The sequence below is a fragment of the Barbus barbus genome, assembly GCF_936440315.1.
Source record: "Barbus barbus genome assembly, chromosome: 36".
Classification (NCBI taxonomy): Eukaryota; Metazoa; Chordata; class Actinopteri; order Cypriniformes; family Cyprinidae; genus Barbus; species Barbus barbus.
This window is the reverse complement of record NC_136714.1, coordinates 18065663-18088798: the sequence shown is the minus strand read 5'-3', so window position 1 is coordinate 18088798 and position 23136 is coordinate 18065663. Positions and strand designations below refer to the sequence as shown.

Below are 23136 nucleotides of genomic sequence, written 5' to 3'. Positions count from 1 at the left end.
CTTTTGATCAATTTCCTTTGTGTTATGATCACATGGAACTATTCTTTTCAAACTAAAGTTCACACATATATATATATATATATATATATATATATATATATATATATATATATATATATATATATATATATATATATATATATATATATATATATATATGTATGTATATGTGTGTGTGTGTGCATGTTTATGTGGTTTATGAGGACACACATTTGTATAATGACATGGGTATGACAGAGGTATTACAATATGAAGGTGGTTTATGAGGACACTGCCTATGTCCCCGTAATTCAAAAGGCTTAAAAAACATACTAAATGGTGTTTTTTTGAAAATCTAAAAATGCATAAAGTCTCCTGTGAGGGCTAATTTTAGGTGTAGGGTTGGTGTAGGGCAATAGCACACACAGTTTGTTCAGTATAAAAACCATTACGCCTATGGAGAGTCCCCATAAACCACAAAAACCAACGTGTGTGTGTGTGTGTGTGTGTATGTATACAGTTGAGGTCAAAAGTTTACATCTCCCTTTCAGAATCTGCTAAATGTTTGGAAAAATCTGCATAAAAATCATTAAAATTCTTTCTTTTGTGTAGAACAGTGCCATTTGGAAATGTCATTTGGGATATAAAGGACAGAATTAAAAAAAAAAATGAACTATCCGCTTAACTTTTGTAAGGTTTCGTGAGGTCACGTTTTATAAGGTTGTCTGTGAAGTGTGGACATTTCAAAATGAAATCACATTGATGTGACAAGTATTTGTCATGCTTTGTGTAAAATCCTTTAACTATAAAGCTACATTGACAGCTCTTATACATGATTTATGTGTCTTTGTTCTGTCTGTGTGTTTTTGTGAGCGTATATGTGTGTTAATTGTCCCGAGGCGCTGTGCCACTTCTTTGGCCCTTTGATCTCTTCCTACCGTCCACTACATTGGTCAAACTACTGCAGAATTTCCCCTGACATTCATTTTATGAGGACACTCACGTAATTCCCAAAGCCATCCACATGCATCCCTTTAGTACAAGTTCACCGGCAGCCATTAAAATATAATAATAGAGCTTTTTATCATGTAACTGTTTAAGACAAATAAAGCAAAAAGAGATTGTGACAATTCATTGATATCAAGCATCCATTATGAGCTAGCTGACAGATTTGTTTACTGGAACAGTCTATTTCACAGCGTGACCCTGTCCCTGAAATAACACCGGTATAAGAGTGTGGGATTTTGCTGGTAACTTTCTAAATCACAGTCAGCATCTGTTGTGTTGCATTTGGAGGATGCTCTTGGACATCTGTTGGGTCTAGAAGTTAAATCTACACTCAAACCTAATCATCCTAGTGTGTTCGTCATCACAGTGGCTATTAATCTCAGACAGAGAGAGTCTGATCCACGATTGTTGCTTTGACATTTTTGACCTGTCTAAGCTTTAACTCCCCACCAAACTGAGATACTTCATAGGAGCTTATTAGACGAAGAGAGTGCTTGTTCTAAGTATTAGCCTGCTTTGTTTACAGTGTGTCATGTTTCTTCCATATACCTCTGTGTTAATTAGGGATGGGACACTGTGAGATGTATTAGAATAGTTTTTTAATTTTTAATTGATATTTTTAGTGTGGATACTTTAATTAGTGTGCTATTTGTTTGCACAGTAAAACTCTCAGACAATTCTCTTTAAATTCATCTCCTTTAAAGCGCCACCTCTACAGCCATACACATTCTGTTGGAAGGTTTTGGCTGTTCTCTTCAGGATTCAACAAGGATTGTTTTTGCTCTCTACTTGGGCCAGTAGTTATGACTTTTCTACCCTGCCAAAATTTGCTTGGCCCAAACAAAAAAGGGTTCTATTTTATATTTAGAAAAATATTTAGCAAAGTACTTGTTAGAAATATTAATATTTTCAATAAATGTTGTTGTCAAAATTCTGTTCATAAATTTGTCATAAACACTTTTGTTGGAAAACACTTGCATATGTGACCCTGGACCACAAAACCAGTCATAAGTGTCACTTTTTTAAAATTGAACCGCATAAATAAGCTTTCCATTGATGTATGATTTGTTAGGATAGGACAATATTTGGCAGAGATACAACTATTTGAAAATCTGAAATCCGAGTGTGCAAAAAAAATCTAAATATTGAGAAAATCGCCTTTAAAGTTGTCCAAATGAAGTTCTTAGCAATGCATATTACTAATCAAAAATTAAGTTTTGATATATTTACGGTAGGAAATTTACAAAATATCTTCAAGGAACATGATCTTTACTTAATATCCTAATGATTTTTGGCATAAAAGAAAAATCGATAAATTTGACCCATACAATGTATTGTTGGCTATTGCTACAAATATACATATGCTACTTATGACTGGTTTTGTGGTCCAGAGTCACATATGATGTTAAACAATAAGCATTACTGATTGGTATGTAGTTTTCATTAGATTCTTATAGATGCGTTGAGTCATATTTTTGCAAATTTACAAACATCATACATGTTAGCAAGCTAGATCACATTATTTTGGTAAAATTCAGGTGAATATGCAACAGAAATGTAGAATACATTTAAATTTGAAACTTTTATCCTTTTGTCTGGGCATGTCAGCTTAAAAAATGTAGATTTCCACATCTTTAGTGTTAAATGAGTGTTGTTTGTTGTGCTTTTTTCCAGGATACGGAGCTTCTCAACACGGCCGTGCTGACTGGTAAGAGGGTTTCTGTGCCTGTGAAAGTTTTGGGAGTTGAGGCTGATGGCTCCATCACAGACATTACTAACTCATCTCGCTGCAGGTCTTCAGACCAAGATGTCCTGAAGGTAATGTATGTCAAGGTCAAGCCACTTTTGACAGCTTCAGCAATCTCACACTCTGTATGCTTCCTATTAGCAGCCTTACTCTGCTTCTGAATAACTTGTCTATCAGAACTGGATGAGCACAGGAGAGAGGGGTCAGGGAATTCAGCTTAGATGACCACCACTTCCTAGCTCCTCACCTAAAAAGAGAAAAACAGAGGAGGGAGACAGACATGGATTTACAAGTCTTCATTGAACTTGTGTTTTTTACCCAAAGCACACCTGTCTTTTTCCCCATGTGTATTATGAAGAGCTCGAGCCCTTTGTTTATTACTGGATTGATCTTTGGGGCAGTGCTTCTCAACTGTATTTGCCTCAGGACCAAAATCTTATATCAGACACAGTAATCAAAAATGTGCTTATAATCAAACTAATTTATTCATATTACCATAAACTGCACAGGCCCGACAATATGCAGAATTATCAACAATGACATATGCTGAATAGGATATTTTAACTAAATATCTCTTTTCATGGTTCAGTGCTCTCAGTAGGAAATGATTCACAGCACAAACCCATGTGTATCCTTTTTGTAAATAAACCCATATTTAATTTATTCTCCTTGACCTTGTGTGACTGAGTTTGTGTGGGCCTTTGATGTCAGTAACGAAAGATATAGAAATTATTTTCCCTTTCTTCCTTTTAAAAGTTGATAAGCCTACTTATTTTGCTACCTTAAATATGCACAGTTATATAATTTGATTATTTGAATTCTGCATTGACCCTGTCAGAACAGATCTCGCCAGTTGAGAGCCACTGCACTAGCCCTCAATGAACTTGTTTGAATCTCTGTGCCCTTGATAACAGTCGTCTTTTTGCATGCTTATTAGGAAGCATTTGAGCTCTTTTTAATATCACTGGATCATTTTCTGGAGTTTTTCCACCTGGCACACAGGCACTTTCACTGTGAATATCTGAAGATATAAAGATCTCCAGCGCCCCATGAGCTTGTCTTTTCCATGTTAAGCCTTAAAACATAAATGGAGGGACTCACTAACTTATTCAGTGGTAAATAACAAACAATGAATGACTGAACTACTGCACACAAACCCAGGTGCTGTTATGTGTCCTTCTTACACATGCACACCTTGAATAAATTACATTACTTTGAAAATAAAGGAGGAAGTGCACAAGTCTCTCTATTTTTGTCTTGAAAATATTTTGATGGCACATAGTTCAGACCATGAGCTCTGTGGTTTATAAATTAGCCTTCGAAGTGCTGGGGGTGAATGAAACAGTGATGCAACAATGCCCATAGATTTTCCTAATGAGATAGAACAATGTACAGTACACAGGGCTCATTACCTTACACCACACTGACACTCATGTCTGCATTACCATAAAACATTTTTATCTTTTTTACATTTACATTTATTCTTTTAGCAGGCATTTATATCCAAAGCCATATAAAAATGAGGAATGTCACACCACAATTCAATTATCCAGTAATATAAGACTCTGTGAGTTCTGCAATACAAAGTTCCAAATACAGTGCCCTCCACTAATATTGGCACACTTGATAACATATTTATCAAGGGTGCCAGTATTAGTGGAGGGCACTGTATCTATTTTTGGAAAGAAAATGTGGCTGTGAAAATAAATCTGCATTGTTTATCCTTTTGATCTTTCACTCAAAAAAAATCACAAAATTCTAACCTATCATTGAAATAATACAGTTGAAAGTGGGGAGAACATCTCATGATGAAATAACTGTTTTTCCTCCAATAAATGTTAGCCACAATTATTGGCACCCCTACAAATTCTTATGAGAAAAATATCTCTGAAGTATATTCCCATTCATATTTAATTTTTTTTTTTTTAGCACACCAGGGTGACTAGGAGCATGAAATTGTCCAACCATGACTTCCTGTTCCACAGGATTATAAATATGAGGAACACAAAGGCCGAATTCCCTTAATCATCCATCACAAGGAGTAAAACCTAATAATATAGTTCTGGGGCCTCATTTATAAAATGTTTCACAGAAACATCCTAAAATTCTTACGATCATTTCTCGAATATGTGCACGTGTGATTCATAAAATGAACGTACGTACAGAAAAAGCACTCACGTGTCTCTTTCAGATGTGAAATCTATGAATCGCAAATGATCTTGAACTTGCGCTCAAATGAATGGTTTTAGCTCTATGCCTTGCAAACAGCTTCTAATTAATGTCATTAACATGTAAAAGATTGCAGTCATCATCCAAATGATTTAATTTAGAACAGCGAGCTGCAAGAACAGCTTACATTTCCAAAAATCTGCAGTATTCTGATGAGAAACAGTGTGTACGTCTGCTCAGACCCTGACGTGATGCTAAGCACTTTTCCACGTCAAAGACTGATTTTACAAATATGAGCGTTGGTGTGGATTTCCACCATCAGGGTAATAATTGAGAGCTTCCATTCAACTAAAGATGTTAAAAATCTGCCTGGAAGAGGACGTGCATCTATATCGTCCTAATGCACGGTGAGGAGGAGAGTGGCCAAAGACTCTCCAAGGATCACAGCTGTAGAATTGTAGAGATTAGTTGAGTCTTGGGGTCAGAAACCTAAAATATATATATACATATATCAAACATCCCCTACATCACCACATGCTGTTCGGGAGGGTTTCAAGGAAAATTCTCCTCACTTATCCAAAAACAAACTCCAGCTAATTCAGTTATCAGACACGACTGGAACTTCAAATGGCATGGCTTCTATGGTCAGATGAAACTAAAAAAAGAGCTTTTCAGCACAAAATTAGTCTTTTACCGTGGCTGTTCCTGTCCTCTGACCTGAACCTTACAGAAAATGAGTGGGGTGAACTGAAGAGAAGAAGTACTAACATGGAGCTGTGAATCTGAAAGATCTGGAGAGATTCTGTATGAAGAAAATGGTCTCTGGTCTCTTATCAGGTGTTCTCCAAACTCTTCAGGCATTATAGGAGAAAACTCAGAGCTGTTACCCTGGGAAAAGAACGTTGCAATAATTGGGTGGCAATAATTGCAGCCAACATGAACTAGAGAAAACATTTATTTCACAATGAGATTTTCCCCTCAATTTCAATTGTTTTACTTCAATGATATGTTGGAATTTTGTTAATGTTTGGTTAATATTTGGATTCCACCATTGAGAAACAGTGAATGTGGAAGATCTACGAAGTGATTTTGTACCTTGCTGTGGAACCACAATGCACGACTCACAAACCGCAGAAGTTGGGATGGAACACTGACCTGCAAAAACTAATGAACTATACTAAACTTAATATGCCCTTTTCACACACAGGTGTCTGAGAGGTGTGATTCTGTGTATGTTAACGGCAAGGAGACACGTGGAAGAGTGAGGATGATGGTGAACTTCACCTACAGCTACCTGAGCACACAGCTGGAGGTGGGCGTATGGATGCCTCGAGTCCCCTTGCATATGGAGATATCTGATCCAGAGCTCAGTCAGATCAAAGCCTGGAGAGTTCCTGTCACAGGGAACAAAAAGTGAGTGACAAGCGTATTTCCAATGACACACTGCCCCAACAAGCTTCATATGGCTTGAAATGTTGGTGCTTTTACTCAGCATTTAGCCATTTGATAGCAGTTGTGGGTATAATAATATAATTTTGCACTTTAAAATACATTTATGTGAACAGTGACAACTATTATAACCAACATTTAAATCTATTGTATATTAGTGAATTTAATGTGTAAAAATATATGAACTAGTTTTAGATGTGTTACTAAATATTATTTATTAGTATTTCAACTGTCAGGAATTTTTTAGGAAGTAGATTTACTTTCATTTCATAATAATATGAACAGTTATATGATGAGTATAATTCTTATTTTCTCAGATATTTCAGATATTTAAAGCTTAAAATCCTGCTTTTAAAAATGAATACATTTATAAATAAATTTATGTGGTTTATTTTCTTAAATTTGACAAATGTAAAGATGTTTTTAATTATTAACATTTATTTAATTTTGCTTTATTTTTAGTTCCTCAAACTAGTTCAGAACATTTCTATTTGATGTTCCACCTCATATGAATCGTTTCCACTTTAAAACTGCTCCAAATCAGTTTTTTTATTACATTGCAGACTTTATTTTAAAGGTAGAGATCAGAGAGATTATTGTGAATAAACAATGAATCTTATTATAAAAAAATAAATGTGGTTTATTTTCTTAAATTTGACAAATGTTAAAATATGTTTTATTATTAACATTCACTTTTGGGGGGGGGGGGGGGTTCTTGATAATGTTTTAATGCATAATTTATATTGTGAATTGTTCTTGAATTTTGAATCTTGTATTCCACTGTGAATTTTATTTTCTCATTTTATTTTTATTTTTGGTTCCTCTAAATAGCTCAGAACTTCTATATTTGATGTTCCACCTCATGTAGACTTTTTCCACTTTAAAAACGCTCCAAAGCGCTCTTGTTAAAATAGAGAATGTGTTCCGCAGAGATATTCCGCAGTTTTTTTATGACATTGCAGAGACTTTCATTATAAGGTAGAGATGAGAGATTGCTGAGCATAGTCAAACAGCAGATAGCAGAAAAAAATATATATTGAGAACAGGAGAGTGAGGAAAAGAGTTGTTCATCTCTCCGCATGTTTCTCAGAGTGAGCTGGGACACAGAGGAAGAGGATGAGAGGAAGGGCCGAGGCTGCATGCTGCAGTATCAGCACAGTTTGATTCGAGTGCTTACGGTCTTCATCGCAGAATCGCCAGATCCAAGCAGCCCGTCTCCTGCATACTTCCTTGGCTCTGATTGGCAGGTAGATGTGACGCGGCTGGTGCGCTACTTTCTGAGAGTTGGGGATACGAGCGTCGCTCGCCTGCAGGCAGAAACCGTGCTGACAGGCAAGGCTGTGGGAGTCACCACTGTGCAGGTAATGGTGATAATGACAGAGCCACCCGCAGCTGTCAGCTTTGCACGATTTTCATTATTAAGACAACAAAGTTTAGTGTGAATTTAGTTTATATCAGAGACAATACAGACAGCACATAGATGGATTACTTGTTTTTTTTTTAATTGGAAGACAAGTAAATTAAAAATAATGCCATGCTGGGCTTGGTTTCTGTTGTTCAGGTGATGTCTCCGTTGTCAGACTTGGTTCTGGCTGAGAGGATGATCCGAGTTCTGGATGATAAAGTCAGTATTACAGAGCTGGGCATGCAGCTGGTCTCTGGCCTTTCGCTGAACCTGCAGCTTAGCCCAGGAAGTAACAGGGCCATCGTTGCCAAGACAACCACACAGGAGATCATACACTACCCCAAGCAGGTAATTCATGTAGCTACAAAGGCTGTCAGTCTAATTAAATGAGTCGAATTATGAGCTAATTAATCAAACCAAAAATAACTGCATATATAAGAGACAAGAGAAAAGCCTCCCGAAGACATGACATTAATTGTGGTTGACATGTAAAAATTGAATAGAACAAGTTGCTTTCAATGTGAATACACTGTTGTTTTTTCCATTTCACTGAACATCATTGAACTGGCATACAGTACTGTGCAAAGCAATTTATATAATCATGCAATAGTGCCTGTGCATTGCATTTTGCACCATTAGCACTGTTTTTTTAAATTAGAAACAGTTCAACAACACAAAACTGTGTCCTGCGTGAATGACTCTTTCAGTCTTTAATAAATTAAATACTTTTAATAATTAAAAAAGAAAAACTTTTTTTGCATTTAATTTTTTTTTAATGATGAAAGGTACTAAATTAAAGTTGCATTAACATTAAATTGAGACCCATCTTACCTACTAAAGAAATAAGTCATCCATTAAGTTGATTTAGTATCTTTAATTTAATACTTTTAAATCTATTTTATTTAATACTTATAAAATAAATTTAATGTTTTTAATCATTAATAAGTTACAATTCTTTTTTTTTTTTGTGCATTTTTTTTTTAAATCTTTGAATGATTAAAGGCACTAAATTAATTTTGCATTAACATTAAGTTGACATTCATATATGTTTTTTTTTAATGATTAATGGTACTAAATTAATGTTGCATTTACATTAAACTGACATTCATATTAGCTACTAAAGGAATGCATCATCCATCCAAGTTGCTTAAAAAATCTTTAGTGTCTGGTACCATTGATCACTATCAATGAGAAGCACTGACCATTAAGTGTAAGGAACAAGAGTTGTAGAACGAGTACAACTATGCTCTAAATTTCTTCATAGAACTGCCTGTTCCAATGCCAGGTCTGAGTGGCATAACATGATCCAATCAATATCAAGCTATTAGTACTCAGCGAGAGGCCTCATTCGTCTCTTGATGGGCTCTGCAAGCAGAGCTCCTAAGGCAATGCATAATGTATTTCACTCCAGAATATAGGGCAGCCTGTGGTGCCGTTTGGTTATACTGTATTAGCCAACAGCTCTGGGTTATTGTGCCACAACTTGTTATGGTACAAACTCTACACTGTGCCCTTTGGTGGTTAAGCAAATGGAGTTTTGAACACAAACATATAAATATTGATCCATTTGGATAAATGAAGCTCCATGCATGGGGTTTTTAAGCCTTTCACATTCTACATCATGCCAAGGAGCTACTTATAATATATCGCTAAGATGCAGTTCTAGCTGTCATGCTTTACTGAAAATAATTTCCAAGTTGACTAACATTGATGCTTTAACTTGAATGAGCCTGTTAAAGTTTTATGTAATGTTTAAGTAAATATTTATAACTCTATACAACAGGAAGCGGTGGTTGGCTGCTGGTTGAAGTTCAGCGATGGCTCCCAGACCCCTCTTGATTTGTACGATTCCAATGGTTATTCCCTCACCATTTCTTCACTGGACCCAAGGGTAGCATCTGTGCGGAAGATCCCAGGGTCCGTCTTTTTTGTGGTCGCTGAATCTGAGGGACAGGGCTTACTACTCAGAGCGGAGCTAGCTATCTGTGAGGCTTGTCAGAAATCCAAACGCAAGAGCAAACTGGCTGTGGGTGGAGGCATGGTGAGGGTGAAATTCCCACTGGATGAGCAGTTTGCAGGGACTAGCAAAAAAGAGAGTGATGGTGAGGATGGAGATAATGTGTCCAAATTGATTCTTACACCCCCTCTGAACACAGTTCAACGCACCGTTATCCAAGAGAGCACCACAAATTCGATCAAAACGGCAACCAATTCCAACCTTCAAGAAGCAATAGGAGGTGGCGTATCTACAATTAAGTCAATAAACACTATGGATAAAACTCTCATTACCAAGCCCGTCGCAGACAGAGCGCTTGTTACTGTCGGCCCTTGGAGTCCAATAAATAATGGATATGGAAACTTGCTTGAGAAGTCCAACTTCCCGTTTCCACCAGAAGAACCCAAGCAAGAACCACCCCTAGTGAAGAGCGATATAATACAGATGTTTAGTGTGTTCACAGACATGGAGGTCTGCATCTATGCATTGGTAGGACTCTCTTGCTTGATCATTATCGCTGTCTTGCTTCACTGTGCCACCAACAGCACAAGATCACGCAGCAAGAAGTCTCCGGTTCAGTGCCAGGGTAAGTCTGAGCACAAGCATCACTGGGTACGTCTAGGCACAGCTGCAGAGCAAAACAGAGCTGCGCCGATTGCGACTACCTCCAAGCAGGAGATGCAGGCAGCTGTGGAGATGCCAAGAGCCATTCAGATGCAAAACAGCAGAGGCCCTGAGACAATCCAGCCAAGGGAGATCCCAGCCATTGCAGGTGAGGAGAGAACTGCCACTCTGGGACGAAGAACCAACACACTTCCTCCAAGGCGGGATCCGATGGCTCCATTGCCTCCAATGGCTGTCAGATCAGCCACCTTGCTGGCAAGGCCCATTCGCAGCGAACCTCTACATTCTCCCACAAGCAAAAGGAACCAAGTGCAGTTTACAACCTTCACTACTCTGGACATCAAACATCTGGCTGCTCTCAAGAAGAGCGGTCAGAACTTCAGTTGGGCCAGTCAACCAGTTGGAGGTTGTCAAGCTACCAGTATCGGCCAGGGTGGGTTAAATGGTAAAGCCGAAAGAGTCAATCATGTACATTTTTTTAGCCCAGTGGAAGTATTTGGTCAGACACCGGAATCCACAGAATCCAAAGGATATCTTCCAGAAGGTCCATGGCCTGTGGCTACACCGGTGTCAAAAGTGTGATGCAGGAAAGGGTTGTTTAGACCACAGCTCTATTGGCCTCATTCATGAAACACAAGCAAGAATTTCTGTGTAAATTGGCCATAAATCTATTTTTAAATAAATTGCTGCATTGAACTGAATTTGACAGTTTATATAGGAATGTTTTTATGAACAATTTAACACAAAAATGTCTTTGTTTTTCATTTATGTGCATGCCTGTCTTAAAAGTTTGATGTAAATATTTCTGCAACCTGCAAGTTTTTACGTTTCCTGCTTTTGTATATTTGTATTGAATCAGTAGAAATAGATCACACCAAATATTAAAAAAATATATTTAAAATCACTGATAATATATTAAGAAACAAGTATATTGTTTTATAATAAACCCCTTATTGTGTTTTAAAGCAAGCAAATACATGTAATTTAATTAAAGATTTAAATGTATAAAATGAAAAGGTATAAAATATATCCATTAATACAAATATGAAGTTGTATAATATTATGCTTATTTAATAGTAAAGTTAGCATTAAATAATAAACTACACTGCAAATCATAGTTTCAGTGTGAACTATTGGTTTTCTGTTTTAATGAATTTATCAAATAAAGTACATTGATTGTGTACATTTTTATTGCTGTAATGGTCTTTAATGACATTGTTTTGTGCCCATTGTATCTCATCCCATTTATGTTAACACTGATTAATTGTGGCTCTGGATCCTCTTTATTATTAATAAGTGTATTCATCCATTTTATCACTGCAGCAGTACATCTTCTTATAATGCTCCACATGCCTCCTGATTGTTTCCTGGTTCGGGAGCCTTTATCTAGTCTTTGACCCGTGCTCTGGTTCAGCTCATCAGTGACAGCTTGGAGTGAAAAGAAAGAAATCTCTGCTGCAAACAAACCTCTCTGTTTTATTGTGATACCACCAACCCTAGCTCTGGAATGACTGCCATCGCCCTCTGCCTCAAAAAACAGCTATCTCTCTCTGAGTGAGCACTGCTTTAAATCTTGAAATTGCGTTCCCCTTATTGCATGTGGAGAAATAGGTTGGCCTAGCCCAGATAATCGGATGTGTTGCACCTCAGGACTGTTGTAGATTTACTGGGAGGATTTAATCTCCAAAACACTTCCACAGTTGTGAACAGTTTGAAATACACTGCCAAACATGTTGCCTTTGTGTAAACACTTTCTTTAGGAATTTTGGATTTTGTGTTAATTTGCATTTCATTTCACAACATAATTTGCATTTGCAAAGCAAGCCAAATTAAATAGTTTTGCTATAGGAGTGGTTCCCCACTAAAATGAGTTGCAATTCTGGGCTGATGGGATCTTAGTGTAGAGAAAAAAATATATATGACTTTTAGTAGGGTGGAAAAAATCCATATCTTTTTATGTATGTTTTCATATGTCTACTAATACATTATTTAATGTACCATGTGTTAGGCTGCTAAGTCACGTTATGCTTTTATAATATTGTCAGTTTTCCTACTTTTTTGTTTTAAAATTTTGTTGTTTTGTTGGGACTTTTCATCTCATGAAAATATTATTTTATGACTGGTTTTAAATCAAATATGAAAAGCATTAAGACTATTTTTTTTACTTTTTGCTTTTTGTGGTGCTTTGGTCACAACTACTCAAATATGACACATAACCAGTTTGAGAAGCACTGCTATACTTTAGCCTTTGATGGAAGTGAACTCTTTCTTTCTAAAAAAGGGAAAAGAGTCATGCACCAATTCTGCTAACCATCAAGTTCCTAACTACTTAAAGATCACAGTTGTCACACATAATGACCTGTTAAATTTTCCAGGAATAGTATGGGCATAGCACAAAGAAATACATATTCATGTGTAGGATGTTTTAAATAACAGCTACGTCTGTGCTATCATTACAACAGTCACCTAATCCGGAGCGCCGGATATTCTATTGACAGATTTACAGGATTGAGGTCATTGTGTTTCTGGATTAACATGCATTAGTCGATCTCTGCCCACATGTGGGCTAAACATGGTGAATCTGCTCTGAACTCCTTTCATTTCTGGCTTGTATTTAATACTGTCCGAAGGTAGTATCTCTGCCAGTATGTCTGCACTTTTTCAAATACATTTCAAAGAGTTTTATTTGAGAGAATGTATGTTAGGACAACATTTTTTTTCTTTATGTAGCTGAATGTACTCATAGATATCATATCTGATATAATGTTTTGCAATTCCAAAGACAGAAAAATATATAAATTCCAGTATATAAAAGATATAAATAAGATATATAAAAATAAATAAAAATAAATAAATAAATAGTGGCTGTAAACATTCCTGCCTCACTTCACACTTCATCAGTGTGTGCTGGAACCATCACTGACGATCCAGTGAACAATTGCAAAAGCATTGAAAGTGGAGGACTTGGCATCCTCTTACAGAGGAGCTGTGATTGATGAAAGCAGGCGCAATGGCGAGCTTCCACGAGTTGATGAGGGACTATAGCAATAGTGAGGCAGCACTAAATGACGGTTGGTGGAATATTAATTATTGAAAAGAAAATAGGACTTCCATAGAAAACAAAGGTTAGAAGTTACTACTGTGCAACAAAGACGTTTTCATTCTTCTCTTTTACTAGTTCACAAAATTTATGTTGTAATGAAAAACAAATTATTGACTAATATTTGATCAAGTTTTGAGAGCAGGGCCTCTCATAAAGGATAAAATGAAAACTATATATATATATATATATATATATATATATATATATAGTCATGGCCAAAAATATAGGCACCCTTGGTAAATATGATCAAAGAAGGCTGTGAAAATTAATCTGCATCCTTTTGATCTTTTATTTAAAATTTTTACAAGAATCAAACCTTTTATTGGATAATAAGAATTTAAAATAGGGGGAAATATCATTATGAAATAAATGTTTTTTTCTCAAATACACGCTAGACACAATTATTGGCACCCCTAGAAATTCTTATGAGTAAAATATCTCTGAAGTATATTCCCATTCATATTCACAATTTTGAGCACTCCAGGGTGATTATGAACATGGCATTATCCAGCCATGACTTCCTGTTTCACAGCAATATAAACAGTAGGGAAAACAAAGCCCAAATTCCCTTAATCATCCATCACAATGAGAAAAACCAAAGAATATATTTCTGATGTGCAGCAAAAGATAATTGAGCTTCACAAATTAGTGAAGTGGCTTTAAAAAAAGAGCTAGAGCAGTGAAAACTCCCATTTCCACCATCAGGGCAATAATTAAGAAAATGTCCTGCAACAGAATCAACAGAAAATGTTACAAAACTGCCTGGAAGAGGACGTGAGAGAGGTAGAAGGGCACCTTGTCTCTAAAAATGTATTTATTGCCCCTCATAAAAATACCACCCCCCTCCCATAACTGGACGCCTATTTGGACACCTGTTTTGTACACCCCCACCCGTCTAAGTGTCCATCTGTTTCATCCACCCCGGTGATCTTAAGGAATTTATGACAATGTGTGTGGGGCCAATGTTATGTGGTTTAAACTTTAAATGGTGAAATTGTGTTAAATGGGATAAAGGGAAGTTTTTATTAAAGTGTTTTCACATACATATCAAGAAAAAAGATCAAACATATACGTAAAACATACAACGCCTGTTTTTTCCCTACAAGTCAAGACGTGCTAGTGTTGTTAAAACAGTTTTAGGAAAAACTTAGAAAATAAAACAAAAAAGCATCTGACATGTTAGTTAAACAATACGTCAGTTTTTTTCTATCATTAGAATTTAAAACTAGTTAGTTTAGCAAAGTTAAAAAGAAGAAGAGGTAAGCGCGTTCGTTCATCTATAACAAAAAAGCATCGGACGCGTTAGTTAAAACAATAAGATATATTTATCAAAATCTATGTCGTACTTTTTAAAAAAGTTTGAGTTTATAACAGATATAAAGTTAAATAATATAGAATTGTTTTATCTTACCGTGATGTAAAATAAAAAATATCAGACCGTTAAAACAATAGTATAAGATACTTGTAAAAATCTTGTAACATTACAATTTAAAACTAGTTGTCAAAACGGTAGAAAAGTTAAACAAATGTGTATCTTACGGTGATCGTTAAAACATCAACATAAGGTACTTGTCGAAATCTATCTTGTTGTCTATCATTGGCTACACTGACAGAAAGTTGAACAAAAAGAAAAAGCCCTGACCATCCGTCAGATAACCTCTCACTTCTGTGTCAAACTGAGAATGAACTCACGAGCGCTGTGGTCAGGCCACACCTACATCACCCTAACACCCTAACGCTGTAAGGAGAGACCAACGCGAGGATTTCAAAGAATTAAACAAAGTAACGTTTTTAAGTTATTTTTAATACATCTTTAGCGTTTCTTAATGAAACCATTCAGTATTCATCTTAAAACTCTTCACTTTAAAGGTTACACAAGTTTTCTTCTAAACAAACGCTCGCAGGAAAACGTTGTTTGTTTTGTCTTATTTTATTTAAGTGCCATAAGTCCTTTATGTACCCTTTGATTTTTGTCAAGCTTAAGACTTCTGCAGTGCTATATAACCCAGACATTTTTTGTTTTAAAAATTAGGTTACACAGGTTTTCTTTTAAACATTCACCTCTAACCCACAAGAAAATGTTGTTTTATTTTAGTTTAGTTATTCACGCTTATGATCTTTTATTTACTCTTTGATTTTGTCAATCTTAAAACTTCTAGTATGATATGTCAGTTAAAATACACATATGCGAGAACAAACTGAAATGAAAGCAAATGTTTTGGTGGGATCTTTGGATTTTTAGCCATAATTAGAGGCCTAAACTTTTTTTACAGCATCTTACGAAATGTGAATATTTTGTCTCACGCAGTGCGATGAAATGAGAACGGCCGCTGTGCGTCTGGCTGTATGATCACTGAAACGTCCTTATCTGATCAAGAGATCCGTTGTAAAATATCTAAAGTTTCTGGGATTCAACTCATTTGCAATCTAATGAGTTTTTTGAGGGGATCTGGCGTCTTTGTTAGAACGTGAGGTAAAATGTTCATTTATCAAAACAGATAATCTTTCTAAGATGTTCGGTCTATCGCATCTATTTTATGACACGCACCTGCGAGTGTGAACTCTGTCGAAGGTTTAGGTACAGGTCAAAGGATGTGTGCCCTATTGAACCTTTTATGACACATCTGGTGAAGTTTGGTAAAGTTGAGAATTGAGTATTTATAATGAATTTATAATCTATTCGAATGCGGTTTCAAACTGATGTTCAGGATGAGATGATAGATAAAGAAGTCGATAACCACAAACTTAAATAAATAGGGAGGGTCAAGGTGATTGTTTTAATAAGATGGTCTGCTGTAGGAAAACGTTGTTTAATTTACTTCATTTTACTTAGTTTTGTTATTTCTTTTTTTCACTCATATATTTTTCAACCCTCAAAACAAACACTGAAAATGCAAACACACACACACAGCACATCTACACATAAACAACCATACAGTTAAATATTTAAACTTTTATGATGTCTCATACATGTCACAGATGCAGACGGACTCAAAAGGTAAGTGCAATAATGTGTCTTTATTTACAGGACTTGGGTGCTGGTGATCGTGAGACAAGGGGAGTAGCTTCTTTGTCGTGAATCTTGCAGGTGTTGGGTGATAGTGCTAATCGGGTCTTTCTGCCTTGCAGGCGGGTGGAGCGTGACCGGAGAGGAGTCGGATCCCAGACAGATGATCACACACAGACGGGTCTGAAGACTGAGAGGAAGACGGGACGGAGAACAGCAGGTTAGTACACAAGGTAAGTAATCAGAGGTAATACTCATCGACTGGAGAGCTTCAGAGTAGAGTCCGGCAGGTAGCAACGAGATCGGACAACTGTGGTGGCTGGGGTGAGTGCTTATGAAGTGTCTGTGATGAGGGTGATGACGAGGTGCAGGTGTGCATGATTAGAAGTCAGGTGAGGCAGATCTTGGGAGTTGAGTGACGGGGGAGCCTGGCCGTGCTGTTACAGTACCCCCCTCTCCACGGCCTGCTCCTGAAGGCCGACCCCGGCGTCGTGGTGGCCTACCCCGACCACGTGGGGCTGGGAGCTCCGGGTGAGCGGCATGGAAATCCGAAAGAAGGGTTGGATCGAGAACATCCTCTCTGGGTACCCAAGAGCGCTCCTCGGGGCCATAGCCCTCCCAATCTACAAGGTACTCCAACCTGCCACCACGGCGCCGGGAATGTAGGATCTCTCACACCCTGTAGATGGCACCTTCGTCTACGATGAGAGGGAGAGGGGGTTCCTCGACCGGACCAGGCTCTGGGGAGACAGAAGGGTAGAAGGGTTTTAGCAGGGACACGTGAAAAACAGGGTGAATTTTATACTGAGGAGGTAGTTGAAGTTTGTATGTTACTGGGTTGATCTGCTCTAGGATGGTAAAGGGGCCAACGAATCTGGGACTCAATTTCCGGCAAGGCAGGCGCAGGCGGATGTCCCGAGTGGACAGCCATACCTTTTGTCCGGGGCGGTAGGAGGGTGTGGCAGCGCGGCGGGCATCGGCTTGGATCTTCTGCCTGCGCACTGCCTGCTGCAGCTGGTGGTGTGCCGCGTCCCAGACCCTCTCGCTCTCCCGGAACCAGTGGTCTACTGCAGGAACATCCGAGGGAATACCCGTCCACGGGAACAATGGGGGCTGGTAGCCGAGTACGCACTGGAAGGGTGTAAGACCTGTAGAGCTTTGGCGTAGGGAGTTCTGTGCGTACTCGGCCCAGCCCAAGAACTGGTTCCAAGAGTTCTGGTGGCTATGGCAGAAGGTTCTTAGGAAACGGCTGATTTCTTGAATTTTTCGTTCAGTCTGTCCGTTAGACTGCGGATGGTAGCCGGATGTCAAGCTGACGGTCACACCTAGGAGAGTGAAGAAGGCTTTCCACACACGTGATATGAACTGGGGTCCCCTATCGGACACAATATCTTCTGGTATGCCATAGTGGCGGAATACATGATTGAAGAGTAGTTCGGCAGTCTGAAGAGCCGTGGGTAGGCCTGTGAGCGGGATTAGGCGGCAGAACTTGGAAAATCGATCTATGATGACAAGGATGCAGGTGAATGTGTCCGAGACGGGCAGGTCGGTGATGAAATCCACTCCTAGGTGTGACCATGGGCGGTTAGGTGTGGGAAGTGGAACGAGTTTGCCAGTGGGGAGATGACGGGAGGTTTTGGAGATGGCACAGTCCGGACAGCCCTGAACGAACCTTCGTACGTCTCTGGCCATATTGGGCCACCAGAAGCGATCTTGTAGCAGCGAGAGGGTGGCGTTGGCCCCGGGGTGGCCAGTACCGAGGGAGGTATGAGACGAGAAGATGAGCGGGGTTCGTTGAGTTCTAGGTACATACTGGCGATCTGGAGGGCAGCCCGGCGGATTGGCAGGAGGGTTCTCTGAGGCGACTGGTGGGGAGGACCATTGGATGGGACTGATTAACATCTCCGTCGGCAGAATGCCCTCTGGTTCCTCCGGACCTTCCTCAGGGGCATGGACTCGAGAGAGAGCGTCTGCTTTCAAATTACGGGGCCCTGGGCGATAGGAAATCTTGAAGTTAAACCGGGTAAAGAATAGAGCCCATCTGGCTTGGCGGGGGTTCAGCCGTTTGGCCTCACGCAAGTACTAAAGATTTTTGTGGTCCGTCAGAACCAGGAAGGGGTGAAGGGCCCCTTCCAACCAGTGCCTCCATTCCTCCAGGGCGAGCTTGATAGCTAACAATTCTCGATTCCCGATATCATAGTTCCTCTCCGCCGGGCTGAGTTTCCGGGAAAAGAAGGCACATGGATGGAGCTTGGGAGGCGTCCCCTGCTGCTGGGACAAAACCGCACCAACACCTGTGATGGAGGCATCTACCTCCACGACGAATGGCAGATTCGGGTCAGGGTGAACTAGGAGTGGTGCGGTTGTGAAGGCTTTCTTTAGGTTCAGGAAGGCTGTTGTGGCGCTGGTGTTCCATGCAAGAGTTTTGGTTCCCCCTTTGAGGAGGTCTGTGAGAGGGCTGGTGATGGTACTGTACTTAGCAATGAAACGACGGTAGAAATTTGAAAACCCGAGAAAGCGTTGCAGTTCCTTGATGGTACACGGTTGTGGCCAAGAGGTGATGGCCTCCACCTTCTTTCTGTCCATGCGGACACCACCCTTTTCTATAATATAGCCCAGGAAGTGGACGCGGGGTTGGTGAAAGGTACATTTTTCGGCCTTGAGGTAGAGATGGAACCTCCGCAGCTGTTGAAGGACCTCCGCAATGTGTTGGCAGTGTTCGGCCAGGCTCCGGGAGTAAATCAAAATATCGTCAATATAGACGATGACGAAACGATGGAGGTACTCCCGGAGCACCTCATTCATGAATCCCTGGAAGACCGAGGGAGCGTTGACGAGTCCATAGGGCATAACCCTATATTCATAGTGGCCAGTGGGCGTGACAAAAGCGGTCTTCCATTCGTCTCCCTCTCGGATCCGAATGAGATTGTAAGCGCTGCGGAGGTCCAGCTTGGTAAAGATAGTTGCGCCGCGGAGTTGTTCCAGGGCCGTAGGGACAAGAGGAAGAGGGTACCGATACTTGACTGTGATGTCATTGAGCTTACGGTAGTCGATGCATGGACGAAGGCCACCATCCTTCTTGGCCACGAAGAAAAAGCTGGACGCAGCAGGGGAGGTAGATGGTGTGATGTAACCTTGTCGCAACGCCTCCTCGATGTACTCCTCCATGGCCTTCTGCTCTGGTAGTGACAAAGGATAAATCCTTCCCCGCGGTACTGACTCACCCGGTAGCAGATCAATTGCACAGTCCCATGGCCGATGCGGTGGTAGCTGAGAAGCCCTTTTTGGGCAGAAGACGTCCTGAAATTGGCTGTATTCGGCTGGGATGTCGACAGACTGCTGGGCGACAGGGCTCTCTATGGAGGTGGAGTAGAGGGGAAGAGAAACTTGGGTCTCAGAGGTGGGCGACGGCAATGATGGGAAACATCTTGGGAAACAGCAACTACCCCATTTTAAAACCTCACCGGTACTCCAGGACAACGTCGGGTTATGTTGAATGAACCAGGGGAGACCCAAGATGATGTCCACCCGTGACTCCTCTAACACCAGCAAATGAATTTCTTCCTGATGTAGGCTGCCCACTTGTAGTAGTAAGGGCCCCACACAGTGTTTCACACGACGACGGGAAAGGGCTTTACCTGTTATGGTTTCGATTTGGTAAGTTGTCTCGGTGTTGGTGGTCTGGAGCTGGAGCTGCTTGCAGAGGAGACCAGAGATGAAGTTCCCCGAAGAGCCGGTGTCGAGGAGGACGGTGACTGACAGGGAAAAGGAATCGGTGATTAGCTGAGCCTGAGTGGTAAGAGGTTGCATCTTCGGGAAGGTAGGTCGGAGTCCACTCACCGTCAGCCGTCAGCAATCCAGGATGAGGTGAGAGTTGCTTCCACAATATAGGCACAAACCTCCTTGTAAACGTCTTCGGCGTTCTCCGGGAGTGAGGTGATAGGAGTCAGTGATCATAGGCTCAGGTGGGTTACTTTCAGACGAGGGCAGCGTGGATGTAGTGCGGGGGTAATTGGTCTGGTGGGACTCAGGGCTGCAGGCTCGCATTCTGTTAGAGCAGCGTACTGCCAGCTGGATAAATTTCTCCAGGCCGAAATTGTCATCATAAGCTGCAAGTTGTAAGCGTACCGAGGGGTTTAAGCCCTGGCGGAAGGCAGTCAGAAGCGAGGGCTCGTTCCATCCGCTCGCAGCCGCGAGGGTACGGAACTTGAGGGAATACTCACGGGTGGATAAAGAGCCCTGCCGCAGCCGATACAGCTGTTCGCCAACTGTGGAGTCACCTGGTGAATGGCTGAAAACTTCGCGAAAATGGCTCATAAACTGGGAGAAGGAGTGAGTCGCGGGACCAGCTTGAGACATAATAGTTTCCGCCCACTTGAGCGCTGGACCGGTGAGTGAGGAGATGATGAACGCTATCTTGGACTTATCTGAGGTGAACATTTGTGGGTGAAGATCGATAGTGAGATTACACTGCAAAATGAAACCATTGCATTCTTCTGGTTCACCTGAGTAGGGCGCTGGTCTGGCCATGGGACTGGCGAACATTACCGGAGAAGGAGAGCTGATGGCTGGTGGATTCGGTGGAACGGGGGGTGGTGAAGAGGTGGTAGCTTGTGTGAGGAGCCTCTTCACTGAGTCGACTAGCTCTTGGAAGGGATCAGGCGTGCTCATGTTGTTAACGGTCTTGGTCCGATCTTCTGTCACAGATGCAGACGGACTCAAAAGGTAAGTGCAATAATGTGTCTTTATTTACAGGACTTGGGTGCTGGTGATCGTGAGACAAGGTGAGTAGCTTCTTTGTCGTGAATCTTGTAGGTGTTGGGTGATAGTGCTAATCGGGTCTTTCTGCCTTGCAGGCGGGTGGAGCGTGACCGGAGAGGAGTCGGATCCCAGACAGATGATCACACACAGACGGGTCTGAAGACTGAGAGGAAGACGGGACGGAGAACAGCAGGTTAGTACACAAGGTAAGTAATCAGAGGTAATACTCATCAACTGGAGAGCTTCAGAGTAGAGTCCGGCAGGTAGCAACGAGATCGGACAACTGTGGTGGCTGGGGTGAGTGCTTATGAAGTGTCTGTGATGAGGGTGATGACGAGGTGCAGGTGTGCATGATTAGAAGTCAGGTGAGGCAGATCTTGGGAGTTGAGTGACGGGGGAGCCTGGCCGTGCTGTTACAATACAAACCTTTTATAAATAAAAACGTTTAGAATCACACTGGGTATCTTTACAAGATGATGAAAAGTAGCATGATTAAACAATGATATAACTTTTGTTTTAACAAATAAGTTTTTAGATCTTTCAAACCTAAAACCATGATGCTCTAGAGCAAGGATTAGAAGCAGTCAAACGATCCTCTGATTAACGCAAGACACTTACAGAGATTGTTCTTTATGAATTGGACCTAAATTAGATAGATAAAGAAGGTTGGAATTAGATAGATAAAGAAAACACACACAAATCTGAGTATGCAAAATTTTTAAATGCGAGCAAAATCGTATATTTTGTTTTTACTTTTTGTTGTTATTTAAGACATATTTTCATTTTAATCTAGACTGTAGATAGTATGTGTACTGTAAAATAACAAATATGCATTTCACTTAAAACTTCTTAGTAAAATAATTACACCTACAGTTTTAAAAATGTTTTAAAAGTTTTAAACACATGGTGTGTTACTAAAGTAAGTCATGATTTCTATTGTCTTTAAATTAAACTTTAGTTTTATTCTTCGATTTCTTTAAAATAGCCTGATGATAATGCATCCAAGTGGTTTTCTCACATGAGTAGATAACTCTTTGGATGTCTTTGTGACAAACACATAATTTTTAATTCAGAAAAGTTTTTGAAACATATGACTGAACTTTTCTCATTTGACAGACCTACATTTCAAATTATTCACCCGAGGCGTTTAACAGCCAGAGGGAATACATGTTGTTTTCTAGTGTTCATGGGGACCTTTATTGGTGTAAATTTCTCACCTAGAACACAAAACTTGTACATTTTGACTATTTGACTCTTTTGTAGGTATCACGTCATTTGAAATGGTTTACTAAAAGATTATCTGTGTTTTCAGCATGAAAGAGATGTACAAGGATGTTTCAACTATTATCGTCAATTTGTTTTTGATCTTAATAAACTGGTAACGAATTTTCTATGGAAAGTGATACTATGTACAGTTCTCATACTATGTGCGTAAATAGCTGTGCTAAAACATTTATGCCAACAGATTCTAAGAATAACAATCTTTTGTAAATGACATTTTTCTTACACCACTAGTTTTAATCGTATCAAGATTTCAGCTGACCGTTCACAATTTGTTTGTCGGACTGTGTATGTTTTTAGGTGAAGACAGCTCTTTGTGAGCTGTCATCATAATAGAAATAAATGAAAATCAAGAAATTAAGTAACAGTCTTTTCTCTTTAAGATATTTGTAATGACAGACTAAAAGCTTTATAAAACAATTGTGTATGCATTTCTCTTGTATATGTATACAGTAACTGATGAGTACACAAACTAGTATTAATACATAACCTCATAAATTCAGTGTGATTCTATCATATTAATTTATATACCATATCTGGCTTTCTCTTCAAAACACAATAAACTTTCTTATGGCTTTTTTAAATGTGTTGAACAACCGGTTTTGGG

The 23136-nt window shown here is 39.7% G+C and overlaps 1 protein-coding gene across 1 annotated transcript in view; it reads left to right on the top strand.

Annotated features, from left to right (window-relative positions):
- LOC306855502 (transmembrane protein 132D-like) overlaps window positions 1-11566 on the top strand; it is a 30430-nt gene extending 18864 nt beyond the window's left edge. The window contains exons 5-9 of the mRNA XM_079394259.1: window positions 2662-2805; window positions 6111-6316; window positions 7443-7713; window positions 7914-8105; window positions 9541-11566. Coding sequence (XP_079250385.1) covers window positions 2662-2805; window positions 6111-6316; window positions 7443-7713; window positions 7914-8105; window positions 9541-10959 — 2232 coding nt within the window. The 3' untranslated portion in view covers window positions 10960-11566. The remainder of the gene's footprint in view (window positions 1-2661; window positions 2806-6110; window positions 6317-7442; window positions 7714-7913; window positions 8106-9540) is intronic.
- Window positions 11567-23136: the final 11570 nt, after the last annotated feature.